At 41.5% G+C, this 21,120-nt stretch overlaps 1 protein-coding gene across 1 annotated transcript in view; it reads left to right on the plus strand.

The window, feature by feature from the left end:
• PRELID2 (PRELI domain containing 2) overlaps positions 1-12,906 on the plus strand; it is a 37,200-nt gene extending 24,294 nt beyond the window's left edge. The window contains exons 5-7 of the mRNA XM_035105352.3: positions 3,269-3,374; positions 9,217-9,282; positions 9,485-12,906. Of these exons, the coding sequence (XP_034961243.1) occupies positions 3,269-3,374; positions 9,217-9,270 (160 nt within the window). The 3' untranslated portion in view covers positions 9,271-9,282; positions 9,485-12,906. The remainder of the gene's footprint in view (positions 1-3,268; positions 3,375-9,216; positions 9,283-9,484) is intronic.
• Positions 12,907-21,120: the final 8,214 nt, after the last annotated feature.

The following is a 21,120-nucleotide window of genomic DNA, read 5'->3' on the forward strand; positions in this document are numbered from 1 at the left end:
TGGTAGGAAGATCAGACATTTTGGTCTTTTATTCTTGTGGCAAGAAGAGTTTCTAGACCTCCTAGAAATGTCAGGTGGGAGATCTGGCTTGAAAAGGCCAACCTGAGAAACAATTTGAATGTTGTAGATCCATTACTATAGAAGATTGGCTTATTTGTTAGGCTGATATAACAATGAGTTGTTGTTGTTGTTGTTGTTGTTGTTGTTGTTGTTGTTAGGAACCAAACTTTGGTTCACTGCCACTGGGTATTGGACACTGGTATTTAGACAAGTCTGAATTATCTCCAGATTTTGTAATTTGTGAAGCATGCCGGATTTTGTAATTTGTGAAGCAGATGTTAAATGCTCAGTTATAGCCAGCACTGTAACACTACAGTTCTACAGATGTACAAATTGTGATATATTGGAAGCAGAATCCAGCTTCCTAAGATTAATAGGCTTTTTTTTAAAAAAAAGAAAAAAGAAAATTACTAGTCATTATGATTGTGAAGATATGCTTTAGTTTTGGGCAGTTCTTGACAAAATCCCCAAAGCTATAGGGGAATGTGCGGCCTTCCAGTGTTTTGGACTCCAATTCCCATCATTCCTGTGTTCGCTGTGGCTGATGGGAGTTAGAGTCCAACAGCATCTGGAGGGTTACAGGTTTGCAACACCTGCTATAGGAGTTGCTAAGATTTCCAGGGAGCTGAGGTTCAGGGCCTTGCCTATTTGCATCACTAAAAGAAGCAAAATACAGTGGTACCTCAGTTTATGAACTTAATCTGTTCCAGAAGTCTGTTCTTAAACTGAAACCGTTCTTAAACCGAGGCACACTTTCCCTAATGAGGCCTCCCGCCGCCAGTGCCCTTCCACCATTCGTCTTCCGTTCTTAGACTGAGGTAAAGTTCACAAAGCGGGACACTACTTCCGGTTTTGTGGAGTTCGTAAACCAAATAGTTTGTAAACGGCTGTTCTTAAACTGAGGTACCACTGTAAATGATAGAAAATCGTGTGTGTGTGTGTGTGCGCGCTGAAGGACACATTTTGCAGGAGAAACAATGTAGACTTTCATAATTTATGCAGGTGCAGAATTTGGATTCTTTTTTAGCACAAGTATACAGTGAGCAGTGAGCATGATTCTGTCAATAGATGTTCTTTACTGGCTGAGAAACCTATTTCTCCAGTGACTGTGCATAAAATTGCATTGTTTCCTTCATCACATTTTCATGAAGGCACCCACTACTTCCTGTTCGTCTGACTGAACCTTTCCTTCAAGTCTCATGCATTGCATGCCTTGAAATGCCATTTGCCACCATAAAAGTTATAATATGCAAGAAAAGAGCTGTAAGATTCTAACGGTTGAGCATTTTCCCAAATGCCAGTCTTGTCCATCTCTTTTTGTTTAGAGTTCTCATACTCCTGGGTTGATTCATCTTATGAAATTACCCTGCTTTGAATGAGTAACAGTATGTCAAACAGTCTGCTCACATGAACAGTGAAATATGGGGGGGGGAGGAAATATGTGGGACAAAAAGTGGAAACTTGCTCCCACCCACCCCCAGTTCTGCAGATTAAGCCAGTGAGATGCAACAGGTATCAGAGCAGTTTCATGACATGAAAAGAAGATGGTCTGCTAGTGACAGAAGAGACAGGGGTTTGTTCAGAATCCCCACTGAATATTTTATCAAGAACTTACCAACTGAGACAGTTTCAAAACTTTTTCTTTTTCTTTAAAGGAGTCCATGGTAAGAAATCTTATCTGAACTAAAGCATCAAGACTTTAATTAAAGGATCTTTAGTATAAAACTCCAATCCCAAAAACAATTAAGCCAAATTTGCTATACTTTTAACTAGTCAATAATTCAGTAGTTGGATCTTGCTAATAGACTTCTCTCTGCGACTGTGTTGTTGTAATGATGCCACATCACCTAGTTCTGTGTTGCGAGAATCAATCTGAGATCAATATTTTCTGTGAGCTTTTCGTGTCTTTCAGAGGCTGTGGGGAAAAAAAAAGCAACATAGGGCTTCTCACAATTACTTTATCAGGTTTAATAACCCCCAAAATGTCATTCGCCTTTTGTTGGCGCCTCTCTTAGGAAAAACCTCACCCACTAGTTGTTTGCATTGATGGGTTATTACTGGTTATTTCTACAGCACATGCAAAGAGCTTTCTTCTAATGCAACTCAAAACAATTATGTGAGTTTGGATCTTTAATGCTTCCACTTATAGGGATGCTGGGGCTTTGCACCTCTTCAGATGCAGAAGGGAATAAGGATCAAGGCAGGCATGTCAAACCTGCGGCCCTCCAGATGTTTTGGCCTACAACTCCCATGATCCCTAGCTAGCAGGACCAGTGGTTGGGGAAGATGGGAATTGTAGTCCAAAACATCTGGAGGGCCGCAGGTTTGACATGCCTGGATCAAGGTATTTAAGCAGAGGAAGGGCTGTTATCTGTTAGGGATGTTGTAGTTGCAGATTGGGGTCAACTCAACTCACCCGTGAGCTCAAGTATTCTGCTTGGCAACAGGACTCCCCCCCCCCCTGCATACGCTTGTCCCATTCCCTTTCCAAATTGGGGAGAACCTTTAGAACAGATTTAGGGGTCACACAGATTGAGAAGAGGGGGAGAATGTTCCATTTCACAGGGGGAAATCATTGTGCCGATGGGACAAGAGTCTTAGTGCTGTGCTGGATTCAACCCCCTGTACTGAGCAGATGGTTGGGCTAGGTTACTTCCAGGGTCCCTTCCAACACTGTGACTCTTATTTCATAATGTGCAACATCTCTTTCCTATGAAATGTGCTATAGGATGTCTTCCTGCCATTAAAATAGTCAAACTACTCCCCTTTTTGGAACAAGGGGGAATGGTGCCAATGTGTTGCATGTGCTGATAACTTTTCATTTATAGACTTCTGTACTGCACTCTAGATGAGCCTGGCCTAGAATGATTCAGAAACTTCACAAGGATGGAGACAGTTTGATTACCAGTGTTTGGTTACAGGAAACATAACATCAGTGCTTTATGAGCTCCTCTGGCTGCGAGTTTGTCTTTCCACAATCAGATTTAGTAGCAGCAGTTAACTGCAATTGCATGCATACTGGAAAATCAGTAGTGACATGCAAGAAGACTTGTTCTGTTCTGGCCCTGAGATTTTGAAACAAGCACCGTGTGTGTGTGTGTGTTTTCAAATATGGTCTTCATTCCTTTTACAGGGTGAAGTTTTATTAGAGAACCACAGTACTTATTGGGAGGGAAAGAAAATGTTTAATTGCATTTCTGTTTTGTAGGACAGAGTTCATTCAGAATGGCAAAGTATCAATAAGAGGGTCAGGTCTACTGAATTGTTTCCTGGAAGTTTTTGCACGAACCTATTTAAATCAAGGAGTGAAAAGGGTAAGCTCTTTAATTTATTTTTTGGGGGGGGGGGAGTTTCTTCTATATTATTGATACCTTATGTGTCATCCTTAGTGAATGTGCATTATGACTTTCCCCCCGAACTCCTTGCTCAGTAATTTCAGTTGATGGTGTTTGGCAGCTTCATGTGCAGAATAACTCCTACCGTGTTTCTCATATTTTAAGGCGTCCCTATAAAATAAGCCATGGCACGATTTTCATGCTTTGAAAAAATATAAGACATACCCCGAAAATAAGCCGTAGTGCTACCGTAAGTGCAGTTCTGGAGGGCCTCGCCAAAATACCCAGCAGCGCGCGCCGTGTGGAGCCCCGAGCCAGCGGGACCCAGCTGAAGCGCCGACAAAGCCTCAATCATCCTGTGCTGGGAAACGTTGTGGCTGTGGGGTTGTGGAGGTTACTCTGGCTACCCGGCGCTGCTCCTTTCACCCTCCGCTGTTTGTGGCGTGCAGCAGCAGCAAACTGGAAGGGCCAAGCAGCGCCTCGTGGTCTGCAGAAACGCTCACACAGTGCAGGATTGTTTTCCAATTATCTCGGGACAGTCGCTCCACCTGGAGCCACAACTTGCCTTTCTCTTTCGCCATGTAGCGTCAGCGATTATTCCCCTCCTCCCTTTCTGCCCGCTCTCTCTCCCCTCCTCCCTTCCTTTCCCCTTGGCACGGGACCCACTGAAGTGCCGACAAAGCTCCCGGCAGCGCTGCGCAGAGCGCCCCGAGCCGCAGCAGGAGTGGGTGAGGGTAACGGAAGTCGGAAGTGGTGTGTCTGCCGCGCGCCTTTCCTCTATGGTCTCTACGGGTGCCGCGGAGGAACCTCCTGGTGGAATTGCGCTCGCCCCTGGCTTTGCATGGAGCACTGCCGAGCGGGCGAAGCCTGGGACGCCCCGGGAGGGAGCAGGAGGCGGCGGTGCCTGCGGAGGAAACAGGAACGGGACGGCGGAGAGGCCGAGAGCCACGGTGCTCCTCCTGCGGCTCAGGGCGCTCTGCGCAGCGCTGCCGGGAGCTTTGTCGGCGCTTCAGCGGGTCCCGCTGGCTCGGGGCTCCATGCGGCGCACGCTGCTGGGCGCTTTGTCGGTGCTTGAGCAGCAGCAGCAACTTACCGGTTAGTAAAAGAAATAAAATAAGACACCCCCCGAAAATAAGCCATAGGCTTATTTTCTTGAGTAAAAATAAATATAAGACATGTCTTAAAATGTGAGAAACACGGTATTATGTATTAATTTAGATTCATAGCCTACATCTACTTCTGGGCTCCTGTCTGTGTTCCGTTTCTTTGTAATTTCATTCAGATGCGGATGTGGCAAATGTGTGAAACACAGGTGCTGAACTAAGTGACAGTGTTTATGAGCTAAACGAGGATGGTCCAGCTTTTCATGCCAAGTGGGCCACAAGAGTACTTCGACATGGAGCCGTACTTCGAATTTTGGGGCCAATCATAGCTGTAACTTTACAGTATTCCCTAGTCTCTGCTACTCAAAGACATGAAAAATCACATCCAAATCCTGCTGCATGTAGTTGCTGAATCTGCTACTAGATTGTCTACTCCAGGGTAGTAAGGTTTATAAGTGCTGTATCTCCATGACTTTATCCAATGTGGTGTGAACGTTTTAAATAGTTCAACAATGTTATTGGGGGAAATAGTTCCCAAATATAGCTGACATTAATGAAGGGCACTACAGTATAGCTGTTTCTTATTCCTAGAGTGTCATTACATCGACATGGAATTCAGGAGCATTTGGGCAGAGAAGGATCCTCAGGGCAGGGGACTGAACTATGCAAATGTGTTAAAGTGAAAAAAACACACAAAAACCTTTCTTCTTTCTTTTTTTTGTATTCCCCCACCTTTCTTCTCCATAATCTTGTAGATTTCATTCAGCCATGTGGTAGCTGATAAGAGAGTTATATGAATAATTTAAAAGTCTTGGCACAATAAATCTGAGAAAAGAAAACAATTGATTTCTGGCACCTTTTTGGCGTTCTCTGGATAAATATCAGAACTTTTAAAGATTGTGCAGATAGAACTGCGTCACATCATGAGAGGAAGTGATGGACGCCACATGAGCTCTTTTTTCTATACCTTTTCTAAATAAAGAGAATCATTGATTTTTTTAAACTCCTCTAGTCTGCAGGCATTCAGACTTCTGCTGTTTATTCTTCCAGATAAACATGGAAACTCATTTTGTCTGAATGGATGCTTGACATTTTTGTTGTAGTTATAGGTGGCTCAAATCTTACAGCTGTAAGCATTTTCTGTTGCTGTTCTTTGGGAGAAAGCTTTGCTTTTTGACCTTTCCATTATGCCTATACATGACACAAACAAGGCAAGGAATTCACAAGCAACCCACAGTTTAGGAAGAAGTAGATGGATGCACTATACTTACGAGGTTACAGGTAGGTAGCCGTGTTGGTTTGACGTAGTCGAAACAAAATTTAAAAATTCCTTCTAGTAGCACCTTAGAGACCAACTAAGTTTGTCATTGGTATGAGCTTTCATGTGCATGCACACAAAAGCTCATACCAATGACAAACTTTGTACGTACGAGAGACACGCTTTAGATTTTGAAACAGTCACATGATGCACCTCAATAGGGAGAATTACCTGTATTGTTATAGAGGTTGGAAAACATTTAAATGGTGCTATAAGTATATGTATATTTTTTTTCATCACAGATGGATATACTCCACAAATCAGGTAGTGTTGCCACATAATTTAGACCTATTGGCCAGATTTGCACATAGCACTCTGGCTTATTTTGCCAAAGTGTGAATGGTTTGAAAATCCAAACCAGCCCAGTAGACTAACCTTGGTTTTGTTCCTGGCAAACCACCTTGTGAAGCCATGACTTGTTGGTTTATGAGCCACAGTTTGTTTCAACTGATTTGGAGCTAAGTCTGAACCCAGCAGCCTTGCTTAACCATGGTTTATTTGGCTACCTGACCGCAGATGCTTGCCCAAACTATAGAAGCATGAAACAAGAGTAGTTAGAAAACAAGCCAAGCCTTGGAGAAACAAGCTGTAGCTTATTTATTTCTCTGTGAGGCAACTCACGTTTTCTGAAACATTCCATGGTTAAAACAAACCCTGGTTTAGCCACTGTTTCTAAAAAAAACCACTGTTTCTAAAACACATAGTTAGGATTCATTATCATGTGACTCATTTAGAGGATCCCCTGACTATTTTGGCCTTCTCTGGCAAATACGACCATACTTGCTAGGGATTATTAGGAAAGGCATTGAAAATAAAGCTGCCAGAGTTGTAGTTCTCTTATCCAAATCTATGGATTTGGTACATTTGGAATAGTGTGTGTACAATTCTGGCCATTCCCAGAAAGAATATAGTAGAGCTGGAGAAAGTCCTGAAAAGGTCAACGGAAATGATTGAGGGGTCAGAGCACCTTCCCCACAAGGCAAAGCTAAAGTGTTTGGGCCTCTCTTTTTCGTTTAGACTATGGAGTGAGGGACATAATAGAGGCTCATAACATTTAAGTGTAATAGAGAGAAGCTTGTCTCCATTTCATAATAGCTAGAACTTGAGATCGCCCAATGAAATTGATTTGGAGTAGATTTAGGACAGACCAAAGGAAGTTCTTATTCACACAATGAATAAACAATTTGTGGGACGTATGGTGTGATGGCCACGAACTAAGCTGGGTTTAAAAGAGGACTAGTCGAATGCATGGTAGATTGGTGTGTCGGTGGTTATTAGTCATGAGAGCTATCGAAGACCTTCGCATTCAACGGCGGTGTGCCACTGAATACCAAATGCTGAGAAACAGCAATAGAAAGAGATCTGATGGAAGGAGGGAATTGGACAGCTCCAGGAGGTATCTTGGGGTGGTGGCATGGAGGGGACACATGTAATATAAATTTCGGGCTGCAGGTTGCTCACCTCTGCTTTGGCATCTGAGCCAGGAAGTATTTGAGGGGAGTGGATCTTTTGTGTGTGGGTGTATGTGTGTGTGTCTGTGTCTGTGTCTGTGTGTGTTCTGTGACTTGCCAATCAGGAAAAGCTTTTATGCTTGTAAGTGACATGAATAAATAACAGCCCATATCCAGCCCATACTAACTGTGTCTGAATCGAACACATAACTATGCTGTCAAGTTAGTAATCTGATGAGTTTTTGAATTAAAAGAAGTAAAAGTTTAAAAAGTAAAGAAAATGGCTTTCAAACCACATTTTAAAAGATGGTTTTTTAAATTAAAAATAATAATTGAACAAAATTTATATCATTTTAATAGGTAGGAATACTGGTAGGTTCCTTTGCATTTCAAGTGCATCCTTGCATTATAATTGGTGTAAGGTTAACATTCTGAAGCTTGATCTCGTGTCAAGATTTAAGCACAAGAGCTTTAGTTTAAAGGAATATATTGATCAGACTTTGATTGATCCTCGTCTAATCGAAAAGAACAGTGGCACTTACTAATAGCTGTCATTTAATGTTTCTTCATTTTATAAATCTCCCTTCTCTGCTTCCTTAAGCCCCTCTGTCAAACAATTTCCCTTGAAACTGCTGTGCTAAGAGGAGAAAAGAAAAAGCAACTGTCACAGTGTGAACATAATTGATTCAATAAATAACATTTTTAAATTCTCAAGGCAAACCTCGGGGTTTTCACTTATGTCAATTAACTACTTAGTAAATGGTTGTAAACTTAATTTGGACAGATGGGCTGTGCTAGCCCATTCTCACTTCCTCTGGAAATGAAAGAGAAAGAGAAAGCATCTTCCCTGATTTTTTAATGCAATATTTGGCTTGAATTTGGAAAGCATCACTTTGAGAACCTTTGCATTACTTGATGATAAAACAAACTGAATGTTGGTCTCTTCAGGTTATTGCTGTTTGGAAGTGATTCATATTTGTCATGATATTGCACTATGAGGCAGGAAACCTGCTGTGTCTTTTTTTGAGCGGAGCATTCTTCGCTATGTGGGTAGAAACTTCCCTTTTGCTAAAAGAGAACAGAGAGATCCTGTGGCTGCAGAGCTTTCGCTCATGGTAATTGTTCAACGCTTGCCCAGGTCTGTGATGGCCAGCTGCAAAACAAGTAGCATGTAGTTAATTACCACAACCAAACTGCCAAGTTGTGGTTTGCATATTGCCAGCATACTTCTCATAGTTGCAAAAGACTTAGTCCAGGGCTGAAATAATATTCTGCACTATGTAGATGTGCAGATAAAGAGGAGATTCCCCATCTATGCAACCCACAAATGGCAAGGCAAAATGATGCTCCAGCTCTAGTTTCACTGTACTTAAAATAGCATGTATGAGTTGTGAGTAGGCACACAAATCTGGAGTGTCCAAAAGTGTGAGCTGATGACCACCAGAACCTACAATCCCCATTTCTCTATGCAAGCCATGAGCTCCACTGCTCCCAACCATGTGATGCATTCCCCTTCCTTCCTTCAGATCCATTGATAGGAACTTCAACGCACCATTGCACTGCTCTGTCATCAGGTTGCCAGTATCTTTGAGTTAAGGAGGACGAAACAGTAGGGAATGAAATGGAGGACAAGCTATCCCTGGAGAGGTTACCTGTTTGGTCCCCTGTCACTGAAGCAGAAATCAAAAGTCTTATTGAGAGGCTTCCCCTAGACAAAGCTCCAGGATGGGCTATGTTGCCCCCCCCCAAAAAAAACAACAACTTTCGTATTGACCCGGAGTGGTGGGCACCAATCTTGGTATCGCAGTAAAGACTGATATATTTTCTTAGTGATATTGGTCTTGATCTGCTTAGATGATCTCTAAACCGAGAGGTTCAAATTGTAAAGCTATTGTGTGCTGGTGAAATGTTCAGACGGTTCAAAATTACTGTCTGTGTTCTTTTTACAGGGTGTTACGATAATGGAGAAACTTCTACAAGAACAGTTTGGGAGCCCCTTCTAGTAATGAGGAAATGTGAGTGTATTTATACTGTTTCTTTTATAAGAATGTGATAATCAAACTCAGTTTTCATAAAAGTAAACCCCCCCCCCCAATATATTTTTCATGGAGGACAATGTATGTATTCTTCAAGTAGTTCTAGAAAAGAGAGCAAATGGCTATTAATTGGTTTGTTATAAATGTTCTTCTAAGACACACTTTTTTTTGTATCTTTCAGGAGGAGAAGTCTCCATGTGTCTAAAGTAGAACCACAGCAATATGTCCTCATTACCAGGCCTGCTTCTTGCTGAAGTTAACTTTATGGGTTAGAATAACGAATAAGGAAAGACTGAGTCGAAGGAAGACAATCGCCTACAAACTAAGCAGCATATGTGGAATGGCACAACTTAAAATCTGTGAACCAGTGTGATCATGGTGAACGAAAGCATGATTTGAAAAAATACATCACTGTGTAGTTGCACTTTAATCTCCCATAGACTAATCATCAAAAAGACCCCCCCCCCCGGCTGCAAAAAACACACATACATTGGCTCTATGGACAGACTATCAGCCAAAAGGAACAATATTTTACTCTTGTTTTAATACATGGTCCGTTGTTCAGGGCAGAGAATCTATTCCACAGCAGTGCAACTGAAATGGAGACATTTTATTAACAGGTACTGTGAATCTATATCTCATCAAGACTACATGAACTGCAAGATTATTTTAGTTTCAAAATTCTTGTATTATGCAAATACCATTCTTTAAAAACCCCCAAATGCTATTAATGCATCTCCAGTTTGCCAATGTGCCCCTCTAAAATGTGAACTGTTGCCAAACCTTGCTAGTTTTTCAAGCTTGCAAAAGTGTCTCAGAATCTTTATTAATGCTGAATTCCAGTGGAAGCCCTCTTTAAAAAGATGGAAAACTTGTTTAGTCTTTCAGTGCTTATAACTAGGTAATTGACATCTAATTAAGTGGTAAGTTGACATAAGGGCTCAGGTTTTTGTTTCTTTCTTGAACATTTTTGATGTTTTTTTTTTTAAAAAAATGTGTGTGTACACCATTTCTATCTTCAGAAATGAAATGTTACTTGAATACCCTTTTCTGAAATAAATAACTAACGCTAGATTTGCAAATTACTAATAATGCATAATATGTGCCACAATGCTAATAAGAAGTACTTAAATGTCTGCATATATAAAAAGATTCCTTTTTATTTGCACAAAATGTTGTCAGTGTTACACATTGGATGAAGTGCTGGGAGGACAATTAATAACCGCGATCTTGTAACTCCTCTGCACCGGATAGACATTGTAAACATGATATGGTCTGCTGGGTGATGCTTAGGTACACATTCAGTGTTAGAAATATTTAAGTCTTGGTTAAATAAAATACGTTCTGGAGCAGTAGGGAGGATTATGTTGTTTTGACATAAAACCATGTCCTTTTCAACCTTGTCACCTGCAGTTTTATGGCTGAGATTGCTGGAGCAGTCTGGATTAAATTTAGATTTACCCGGCACAGCAGTTATGTCAGGTCATTTTTAATTCATTTCCTTTAGCAATGAGCCAGCCTAACCAGTCATTTGAACAGCTATTTGACAGCTGGCTAATGGGACTGAAAAGTGTGCCAACTGCCCTGCTGGCTGCCTCCCTTTCTTGCTCCCTCTCGCTAAGCACGTTGGAAGCAAGAAGAGGAAAAATAGACACGTGTTTCCAAGCCTTCTCAGTGCTGAGAAGCAACTGCGCCCTTAAGAAGGAAGGAACTAAACATCTGTGATGCAAGTGTTAAAATAGGAATGCAACAGACAGGGAAGCTGGGTGTGCATTTGACTGAACTGGAAGCAGGGTTATGGTATGAACATTGCCAGTGACAGTACCTCCTAAAGCACTGCAAGCGCACTAAGCAAAGCTGCTTTTGCCCTTTAAGTGCTCAGATGAGTCCATAGCACTGTTGTGAAATAGCATCTGTTTTGTCTGGGAGTCCCCCCCCCCCTCAGAATTCATCTGCACCAGCTACCTAGAACATACTACCTGTTAACCTAATACCTGCTGACCAGTGCAATTGCCTTGGCTCCAGATGAGCCCCTTGTTCAGCACCCTACTTCTCTTGGGCCATTTGGAAGAGAAGGACAGGATCTTGTGCAGTAGAAAGCTTGCACTGTATAATGCAGGGGTTGTCAACCTGGTCCCTACCGCCCACTAGTGGGCATTTCAGGATTCTAGGTGGGCGGTAGGGGGTTCTACGGCACAAGCTGAATCCTCCTTCCATCGAGCACTGGTGGGCGGTAAGGAAATTTTACCATCAAGGAAGATGCATTAGTGGGCGGTAGGTATAAAAAGGGTGACTACCCCTGATTTAATGAGTAACAGTCTTCCAGCTGGAGAGGTTTGAGATCTAAATAATCCTGTTGCAATTTTGTTTCAGGGAGTGTATATATAGTCTCTGCAACTATATTAAAATCAGCCTTCTTGTATTTTTTTTTAAGAAAACAAAATAAGGCAAGAGAGATTATTACGTTCTTGGAAAAAAAATATACTCCTCCTTGAACACTATTGTATGTCAGGCTCATTAGATTCTTCCTCACATTATGTCTCTGACTTGCTAAGTTGTAGCTAACACCTGCTTTACATGTACTCATTGCATTCCAGGAAGCTAGAAATTTTCATTTTTATATAACATCAGGTCTTACAGAGTTTGGAGGAGCTTGTCTGCTTTTTTCCAAGTAGTTCACAGAGCCTCTCCTTTTCCCATGTGGATATTAATCTCAGCGTTTAAAAAGGGAACCTCTTGTACTATTGACGGATGGTGCAAATACATTTGTATGTCAGGGGGTGCAAATACGGCAATGTATCAGAAAGCAGCTTTTCTAAGGCCCTGTCTAAACAGTACAATAATCTTAAAATGCCCTCTGTGTGGCTGTTGTGTGGAGCAGCATACTATGCGGACTCCCGACATCCTATTGGCAGTTACAGGATGATGGAATGGAGGCACAGGGATGTGAAGGCATGGGGATTCTTACAATAGGTGTGACTTGCCTGGCGAGCCACTGTGCGTCTCTTTGTGGAGACTGTAAATGTATAGATAGGTCTGCCTCAAGTCACACTGCATGCGCCACTAAACCTTTCGGCATGTATGTTCTCTAATAGCAAGGCCAACGCAATATCACAGGTTGTTTCAGTTAACCACTGGCAAGGTTGTTGCGTGCCTTGTCAACTGCATGTTTGTTTTCAGATTACAGTGCCTGCTACTGGCTGCTAAATGCTTGGATATAGCCCCCAGCTTTGTAAACTACAAAACAGCATTGAAATGTAAGAATGCCTGAACACTATACTTGATGTCTAAACACAACCAACTTCTTGAAGTGCCTTTGACATCTGTGCCTTGAAAATGTGATCTAGAAAGAAATACAGACTCGTCCCCCTGATGTTAAACATAAAAAATGTTTTGAGAACTTAATTCTTAGTCCATAAATCATTTGCAGTATTTTTACATTAACAGCTATCTTTCATTATCCCAGAACTTGCTTTGTGCTGTATATGTGTTGCGAATCAATTGCTAAGGGAATGGGTTAATGAAATTATAAATGATGTTTTTCACATCCATTTCTATAATAATTGTACAACTCATTAAAAAAGGTGTTCTGATCATTCACGATGTTTGCCCTTCAGATATTCTTATTGATATTCCATACACTCTGTTTCTCTCCTAAAATGTATAACGAAAACACACACCAAACCAGGTTTCAAAATGAGTTCCTTAGAAATTATAGGCAAAACAGCATAAAGGATGACTCCTGTGCAAAAAGCAGGAAGGGTGGAGAATAACAAAATGGCCACAAGGTTATTCTAACTTGTCAGGATTGTGAGTTGAATATATTAATGAGGAAAGAATGCCTTTCTCAAAATTTTTGCTGTTTTTCATTCAATGTCTTAATACTGCACACAAAATTGCTTTGATAAATATGCAGCAGAAAAGTCACGAGCTGACATCTGGGGCTGTCATTCTCAAGGGTTTGGTAAAGTAATAATAAAATGGATTAGCTTTCTCTTTTTTAAAAAAAGATTTCCTGGTGAAACATCTCCCAAAATCAACCATTTTGAGGACAACTGGTGCTTAGACACCCTGATAAGTTAGGATTTCAAAATCTGAGCGTCTGACTTCACATTGTAAAACGATTGGCTATGTAATCAACAGACTGATTCTACACATGACCTCAAGACAGGTCTTGGTGAATTTCATAGTAAATACAGTTATGCATATATACCTGGGAGTAAGCCCCCTTCAACTAACTGGGGTTTACTTCTGTGTTAAGGTGTCTAGCACTGTAGCACTGCGGACTCTTGTTCCAGGAAATGCAGCATGTTTTAACTTTTAGAGACAGGCAGACACCCCTCCTAGTGCACCCTCTCTACCTCTGGCATGTAGAAATTGAAGGGACTGTAGAGGGAGGGACTATGAAAACAAGTCAAGGGTGTACAATGTACACCTATGCATGTATGTTCAGAAGTAAGCATGTTCAGTGGGGCTTACCACCAGGAAAATGTGCATTAGATTGTAGTCAATTCTTCCTCTCTTTTTTCTAATGAACTCTTATGTCAGAAAACAATACGTTCTTATGTAGCCGGTTTCTCAAAAGCAGTGTACAGATCTTTTTGGCAGGGACCTTGATGTACGATCAGTTTTAGCTGTAGAGGTTAAGGCGGTAGCACACAGTTAAATTAGTGTGCAATGTTACAGAAGGAAATGACAGCCCGTCATGTAATGGAGCCAAATGAGAAAATGAGTGGATCCTGCCCATCGTTGAAAACTGTAACTGAGCACTTAATGGACAAACAAGAAAAGGGGTGCAGGTAAAATAATTCTGAAGACAGGATTTGCCAGGTTTTTCAAAATAAAAGAAAGGTGGCGTGTGTTGTCAGAAATGTCTGTCTCACAGAGGACAAGGAGTATATTATTTGGGAATTGAAATGGGCATCTGAAGAGGAGAGTGAAAATGTGGAAAATTTAGGGAGAACAATATGACAAGCAAATTGAAGCACACTGGTAAAACTAGAAGAAGGAACATGAACAATAAGTTTGCAATGAGCCCTTTCCATTTGTTCACCTTTAAATTACAGCCTGCAGATTTGAAAAAAACATTCTGTATCCCTATATTTCTATGAGAGCTGCTATAAACTGTCCATCTTGGGGCACTGCAGCATGAGCTTCTCCTAAGTGGGTCCACAAGAAGGGCCTCATTTGCAGATCTCTTGGAGGGGGAGGGAAATCACTGGCCAACATGAAAAAGTGTAGAAAGGAGAAATCCTGAGAAAATATAAAGGCACAACACTAGAATATAAATGGGGGGGGGATCCAGTCTCAGTAAATGTCTTTGATTCAGTGTAGTCTCATACACTTTGCATGGCTGAACTTTTAACAAGCAAAAAATTGAGGTAAATTAGGTTTGAGGATCCATATGACTGCAAGCGCCTTTCATTTATTGGTCCAAATCAATTGCCTGCAACGGCAAACGGCATGATTGCTTTGTCCTTCAGTGAGCAACCTAAATTGCTTTCCTGTTTTAACTGTACCTTTTTGCATTTGAGCAAATGGCATGGAAATCAAAGAAATTCTAGTCAACAAGGGCAGAAGGAGTCCCTGAGGATGCTGCAAAGTGAGTTTAACAGAAAACAGGAGATCTGACATGAATTCCTGAGGGGAAGTAAGTTACAAAGGAGATAGGAGGTTGGTGGAAAGAGAAAGTTAAATTTGTCACAATATTGTTCAGACTAAACTTTAGAGTGGTTGCTTTTAAAGCCATCCGCCTGTATTCTTTTCACAGTTAAAAGTGTGAGTAATGGGGAGGGTTTCTTAGGACACACAACTGAGAGCGAACCCCAAATGCTATACTGTACAGTGGTACCTCGGGTTACAAACACTTCAGGTTACAGACTCTGCTAACCCAGAAGTAGTACCTCGGGTTAAGAACTTTACCTCAGGGTGAGAACAGAAATCGTGTGGTGGCGGCACGGCGGCAGTGGGAGGCCCCATTAGGTAAAGTGGTACCTCAGGTTAAGGACGGACCTCCGGAATGAATTAAGTTCTTAACCAGAGGTACCACTGTAAAGTGAACATTTTGAGAATGTGCTTTAGCTGCTTTAGAAGTGCAGAAACAATAAGGACTGCATACCAGCTGCTGGGAGGAAGCTTGGGTTGTGGCTGCCGCCATGGTGCCAGGTGGACTTCTGGCATTGGAATAGGCACCACGTAAAAAGCTTTGAATATCTACTGAATGTTCATGAACATTTGATATTTGCTTTCTACACCTACTGATACTTGATTGCAATATGTTTTTACATTGTGTGTTCATTGTGCTTCTATTTAAATCCCCGGTTTGCAACAGAATATGTGTGCATATGATTGAGCTGTACACCTTCATTTTTTCTAACTGGCTTAGTAATCCATCCTCTTGCTGGAAGCAAATGTGGGTTGATATTCCAGTTGGTGCATTGGACTGCAAGAGTATGCACACACCTACCGGTAGGAGTAAACTCACACGAATGTGGTGGACTATACTTCTGAATAAATATTCATAGGATTGCACCGCTAGTATGCTTTTAAGAATGAAACCAAGTTTCTGTATTCCAGACACTGAGCTAAATGTGACCTCATTCAGTTGTCAAGTAAAGAATTCAACTTCCACCCGAAGCCTATCCTCAAGGCCATAGTAAATCTTCATGTTTTTTTTTCTTTCCATGAAGCTTTCGATGATTAACAAGCATGTCAGAACTGGAAGATGGCTTGCCAGAATTCCTAGCGCATGGTCAGTCATGGATGAGGAAATAGTCTTGAGCATGCCATCTGAATTAAAATTCTGTGTGGGCACATTGTTTTTGTTACTATTTATTTTTGGAGTTTAAACAATTGATTGCATAGGGCTAAACAAAAAGAACAGCTGGAGGTGAATGAAACCAGTAGTGTACTACCTGTTCACCCCTTTATTTAGTCTGTAGCCCTATACTGCATAAGCCCTACAGAACTCAACATGACTTTTGAGTAGATATCATAGAATAATAGAATCCAGCAAGAAGTCAAGATGGATCATTTTAATATTAATGATCCCTTACCTAAACTAAGATCATGGCCACTGGTCCCATCACCTCCTGGCAAATAGAAGGGGAAGAAATGGAGGCAGTGAGACATTTTGCTTTCTTGGGCTCCATGATCACTGCAGATGGTGACAGCAGTTGCGAAATTAAAAGACGCCTGCTTCTTGGGAGAAAAGCAATGACAAACCTAGACAGCACCTTAAAAAGCAGAGACACCACCTTGCCGACAAAGGTCCGTATAGTTAAAGCTATGGTTTTCCCAGTAGTGATGTATGGAAGTGGGAGCTGGACCATGAAAAAGGCCGAAGAATTGATGCTTTTGAATTATGGTGCTGGAGGAGACTCTTGAGAGTCCCATGGACTGCAAGAAGATCAAACCTATCCATTCTGAAGGAAATCAGCCCTGAGTGCTCACTGGAAGGACAGGTCCTGAAGCTGAGGCTCCAATACTTTGGCCACCTCATGAGAAGAGAAGACTCCCTGGAAATGACCCTGATGTTGGGAAAGATGGAGGGCACAAGGAGAAGGGGACGACAGGGGACGAGATGGTTGGACAGTGTTCTCGAAGCTACGAACATGAGTTTGACCAAACTGCGGGAGGCAGTGGAAGACAGGAGTGCCTGGTGTGCTCTAATCCATGGGGTCATGAAGAGTCGGACACAACTAAACATCTAAACAAGAACAACAACACCTCCTAATGAGGCATTTGAGCTGACCTGACCTTATTGGATTTTCAGATATCCTTATGGCCTTGAAGAATTTTCTGTCCCCAGGGAAGGAATACAGATAAGGAACAAGCCACTTGGCGTATTTTCATGCTCAGTGAGCTCATCAGCCTGGGCACCATATCATCTCACTGGGTGCTTCCAGGTGGATAATTTTTCAGAAGTGTGGTGCACTGATTCAAAGTGCCTGACCCCTGCACGATCTCAGAAGAACAGTGCAAATCCCCAGGCTGATTTGTCAATGTCAACCAATTGGAGACCAGCAGCGTTCCTCTGCTTATTTATGTACATAATGCCAAAATAGGATCCTAAACAATTTACAAAATATAAGAACAGTTTAGAGCACATTGTGCACAGTAGTTAAATTACACAGTGAAACAATCCCATTAAAACAAAAATGGTCAGAATGAAAACGTAATTAAGATTTAAAGCATTTATGCTCTGCTTTTTTCCGTAAAAGGCTAAAAAGATAAAGCCACCATTGAACAACTTAAAATAAAACCACTAGCCTTCTATCAACGCAAAGACATCTTTTTGTTTTGTTTTTACTATCTCCTGGAAGTCCATTAAAGGTGGGCGGGTGGGTGTGGGTGAGAAATGTGAGGAGAGGGCCCTGTGAATAATCCAATCCTGCATTTCAAATCTGCATGCTTCCTCTACTCCAGCCTAAAGGGGATTAACAGAACTGCCAGCTTCCGTCTGTTCATTCCCCCACCCCATCCCCACAAAAGCCAGTTTGAAAATGTGGGTGGACAGTAGCAACTGAAGCATCTTTCTTTCAGACAAAACAAAAAAAAAGTTATACATTTCAGAAACTTGCCAAGCATAATTATGGTTGATCTTGGAAGGAAAACAAAATTATCCTTGCTTTAAAAGAAGCCAATTATCAAGGGTTGATCAAAAGGAGACAGTTCTATCAAGATACACTTTTGAAGCACTCTGAAATGATTTTTTAAATAAATAAATAAATAAATAAATAAATAAATAAATCACATTCTTTACTACCTTGTAAATGAAAACTGCTTTAAAAAGTTACAACTATTGGAGGGGACACCAGCGAAACCTCAGGTCAATAATAATGTCTTTGAAGTGAAGAGGCTGTAAATTTCCACCATTTTGTTTTACTTCTTTTTTTATTGCAACCTGCCAGGTATCTGAAATACAATCTCTTTCAAAAGCTCTTACTTTATGCCTCATGAAACAAATGCCACCCCCTTTCCCTTGAATGTGCAAGTAGGGTCCTATTAGCTGTGATGAAGAGTATTTTTATCCAAGGATTGTAAGACCCAAGTAGCATTGCAAAGGTTGTCTTATTTGCTTCCGTCTCCTTATCCCGTTCATGCCACTCTCTGTTCAGTGCCCTCCTCTCACTTTTCCTCCCAGCCTCCCCTCCCCACTGATTTTCAGGTTATAAGTCAGTTCCTTTCCACTCTCTCAGTTTGTTGTGTTTAGGAAAGAGCAGTATGAAATATAAACTGAGGAAACATATAACATTACCAGTTTTTTCTGGGCACCTTTTACCTTGGGTTGCCAGCTTTTCTACTGGTCCCCCAAGGACTCAGCTCTACGGCTCCAAATAAAACGTTTTAAGTGTGTGGTAAAGTGCATTATACAAATTTATTTAGGGGGGAGGTCTCTGGCTGCAATGCAATGTCCTGCTTTTTCTTAGGACGTCCCTATTTTCATCAGAGTATTGTTGGAGGTTATAGAGCTATGCGACCCCTGAGCCAAGAAGATAACTATACAACCTTAAGAAGACATCCAAAGGCAGCCCTGTATAGGGAAATTTTTAAATGTTTAATGATCTCGTTAGCTTTTAGCACAAGCAGAATTTGAGTGGTTGCAGCTTTCCTTAACAAAGCATCTCCATGAGAGATAACTTCACCTGTTCATATGTCCACTTGCTCATCAAACTGCTGGTCAACAGGAATGCTGCTCAAGAAAAGGGTTGTTGTTTTGGTTATAAAATCAAGTTCACTCATGATGATTTAAAATGCTAGCCTCAGTGAGCCAGCCATATAAAAGCACTGGCCTTGTAGGCCGCAGTTTAGCCTAAGATGATGACAACAATGGGTGCTTAATGTTCACCAGCGTTGTAGCTTCCTAAAGCGACTCCTTTAAACATTCCATAGGAAATGCTGTTTCACTGTTCCAACAATCCTGCCAGAGAGTCGCCCTTTTCAAATTGATTCTATGCTATTTTGAAAACCAGGGTAGAGTTGTTCCAAGAAACACACCATCAAATGAAAAAAGGGCTACTAGGTGAGCTAAGGGCACCTTTAATCCTCACTGGCTCTAATGATCCATTTGCAGCTGGAAGGCAGAAGCAAGCACCTTTTGCCATAACCTTCCACATGTTACCTTGATGATAGAGAAACTATTTTCTTGTACACTTAGAAGGAGCAGACTCCCTCCTTAAAACCATTTTTGTGTTTGCAAACCAAGTTCAGCTCAGGCCTCTCTGATGGCTTTGACAAGGACAAGAAAGCCATCATAGGTAACCTTTTCTTCCAAATAGGGCCACCTCATGGGACGCAGGTGGCCATTTTTAACTGGATTGTTTGCCATGACTAAATCCCCTCTTTTTTCCATCTCTTAATCTGGTTCAAGTATTATTAGTTTGAAAGCATTTATCAAATGTAGACACTTGCCATAAATTTTGTTCTAAGAATTTGTGATGGTGAAAACATACTTGTTATTTCAGGTGTTTGGAGATACTTGACTTATTGTGGTTTCCACTTGTACCTAAGGTCTTTGTTTGATCTGATGCTGTCAGCCCAAAATTGTTTTATATTGCATGTTAGTTTATTAGTACTATATGGTTTCTTTGATAATGATGATGATGATGGTGATATTTCTTACTTGCCTTTTACCGTAAAGCTCCAGGGCTGGTTATGACAGTATAAAAACACATTATAATCAGTCCACATAATTTACAATAAGCTGAATAGGGTAGTAAAGAGGTGAATGGTTAACATACACTGGAAGCCATACAATGAGGGTGCTAAATGCACCGCTGTAGGGCAGGAATTCTACACTTTTTCAGAAATCATGCTGTGATTCCAACGTAATGAAGAGTCGCCTATAAATTTGGTTGACAAAGACATTGATAATCAGGTTGGAATGCCCGTCTCTTAGCCACTATACTAGCTCTTTGCTAGTTTTTGTACCAGTACTGCTCTGTCCTCTGTATTTATTTACAGTGGTACCTTGGATGTCAAACAACTTGGCTCCCAAACAAATGGCTCCCAAACGCCACAAACCCGGAAGTGAGTGTTCTGGTTTGTGAATGGTTTTTAGAAGTCGAACGTCCAACGCGGCTTCTGCGGCGTCCTATTGAGTGCAGGAAGCTCCTGCAGCCAGTTGGAAACCATGCCTTGGTTTTCGAACCATTCCGGGAGTCGAACAGATTCCCAGAATAGATTAAGTTCGACCACCAAGATACCACTGTATTTACTGAAATTGGTTTTTATTAAATATTTTCTTGTGCTATAAAACAAGCAAATAAATGGGGGGAAGTACATCTCCACTTTTCACAGTTTGTTTACATGTAGGGAGAGACATTTTGTGCACAACAAGGCAATGACCTATCCTCCACAATGGCAAACAAATTAATATGACTAACTTGACGCAGCAATCCACCCCTCCCACATGTAAACAAGCCACACTGCAGCCAACTGAATGTAACCAAGCAAGCTCTGGACTCTCTAACCCAGGCTTCCTCAACCTCGACCCTCCAGATGTTTTGAGACTACAATTCCCATCATCCCTGACCACTGGTCCTGCTAGCTAGGGATCATGGGAGTTGTAGGCCAAAAACATCTGGGGGGCTGAGGTTGAGGAAGCCTGCTCTAACCTCTTACAATCTCTCTTTCTCTATACACGTGTGTGTGTTTGTAAGCAAAGACTTATCCACGTGCTGCTGACACAAACCCTTACACTAACACTATGTCTTCTGTGGCTCCCCAGGGTCTTGGGGAGGGATCTCTCCCAGCCCTACCTGGTGAGGCTCAGGATTGAACCTGGGACCTTCCACATGCAAGGCTGATGTCCTA

The sequence above is a fragment of the Zootoca vivipara genome, chromosome 2 (genome assembly GCF_965207765.1).
Source record: "Zootoca vivipara chromosome 2, rZooViv2.hap1.1, whole genome shotgun sequence".
NCBI lineage: Eukaryota > Metazoa > Chordata > Lepidosauria > Squamata > Lacertidae > Zootoca > Zootoca vivipara.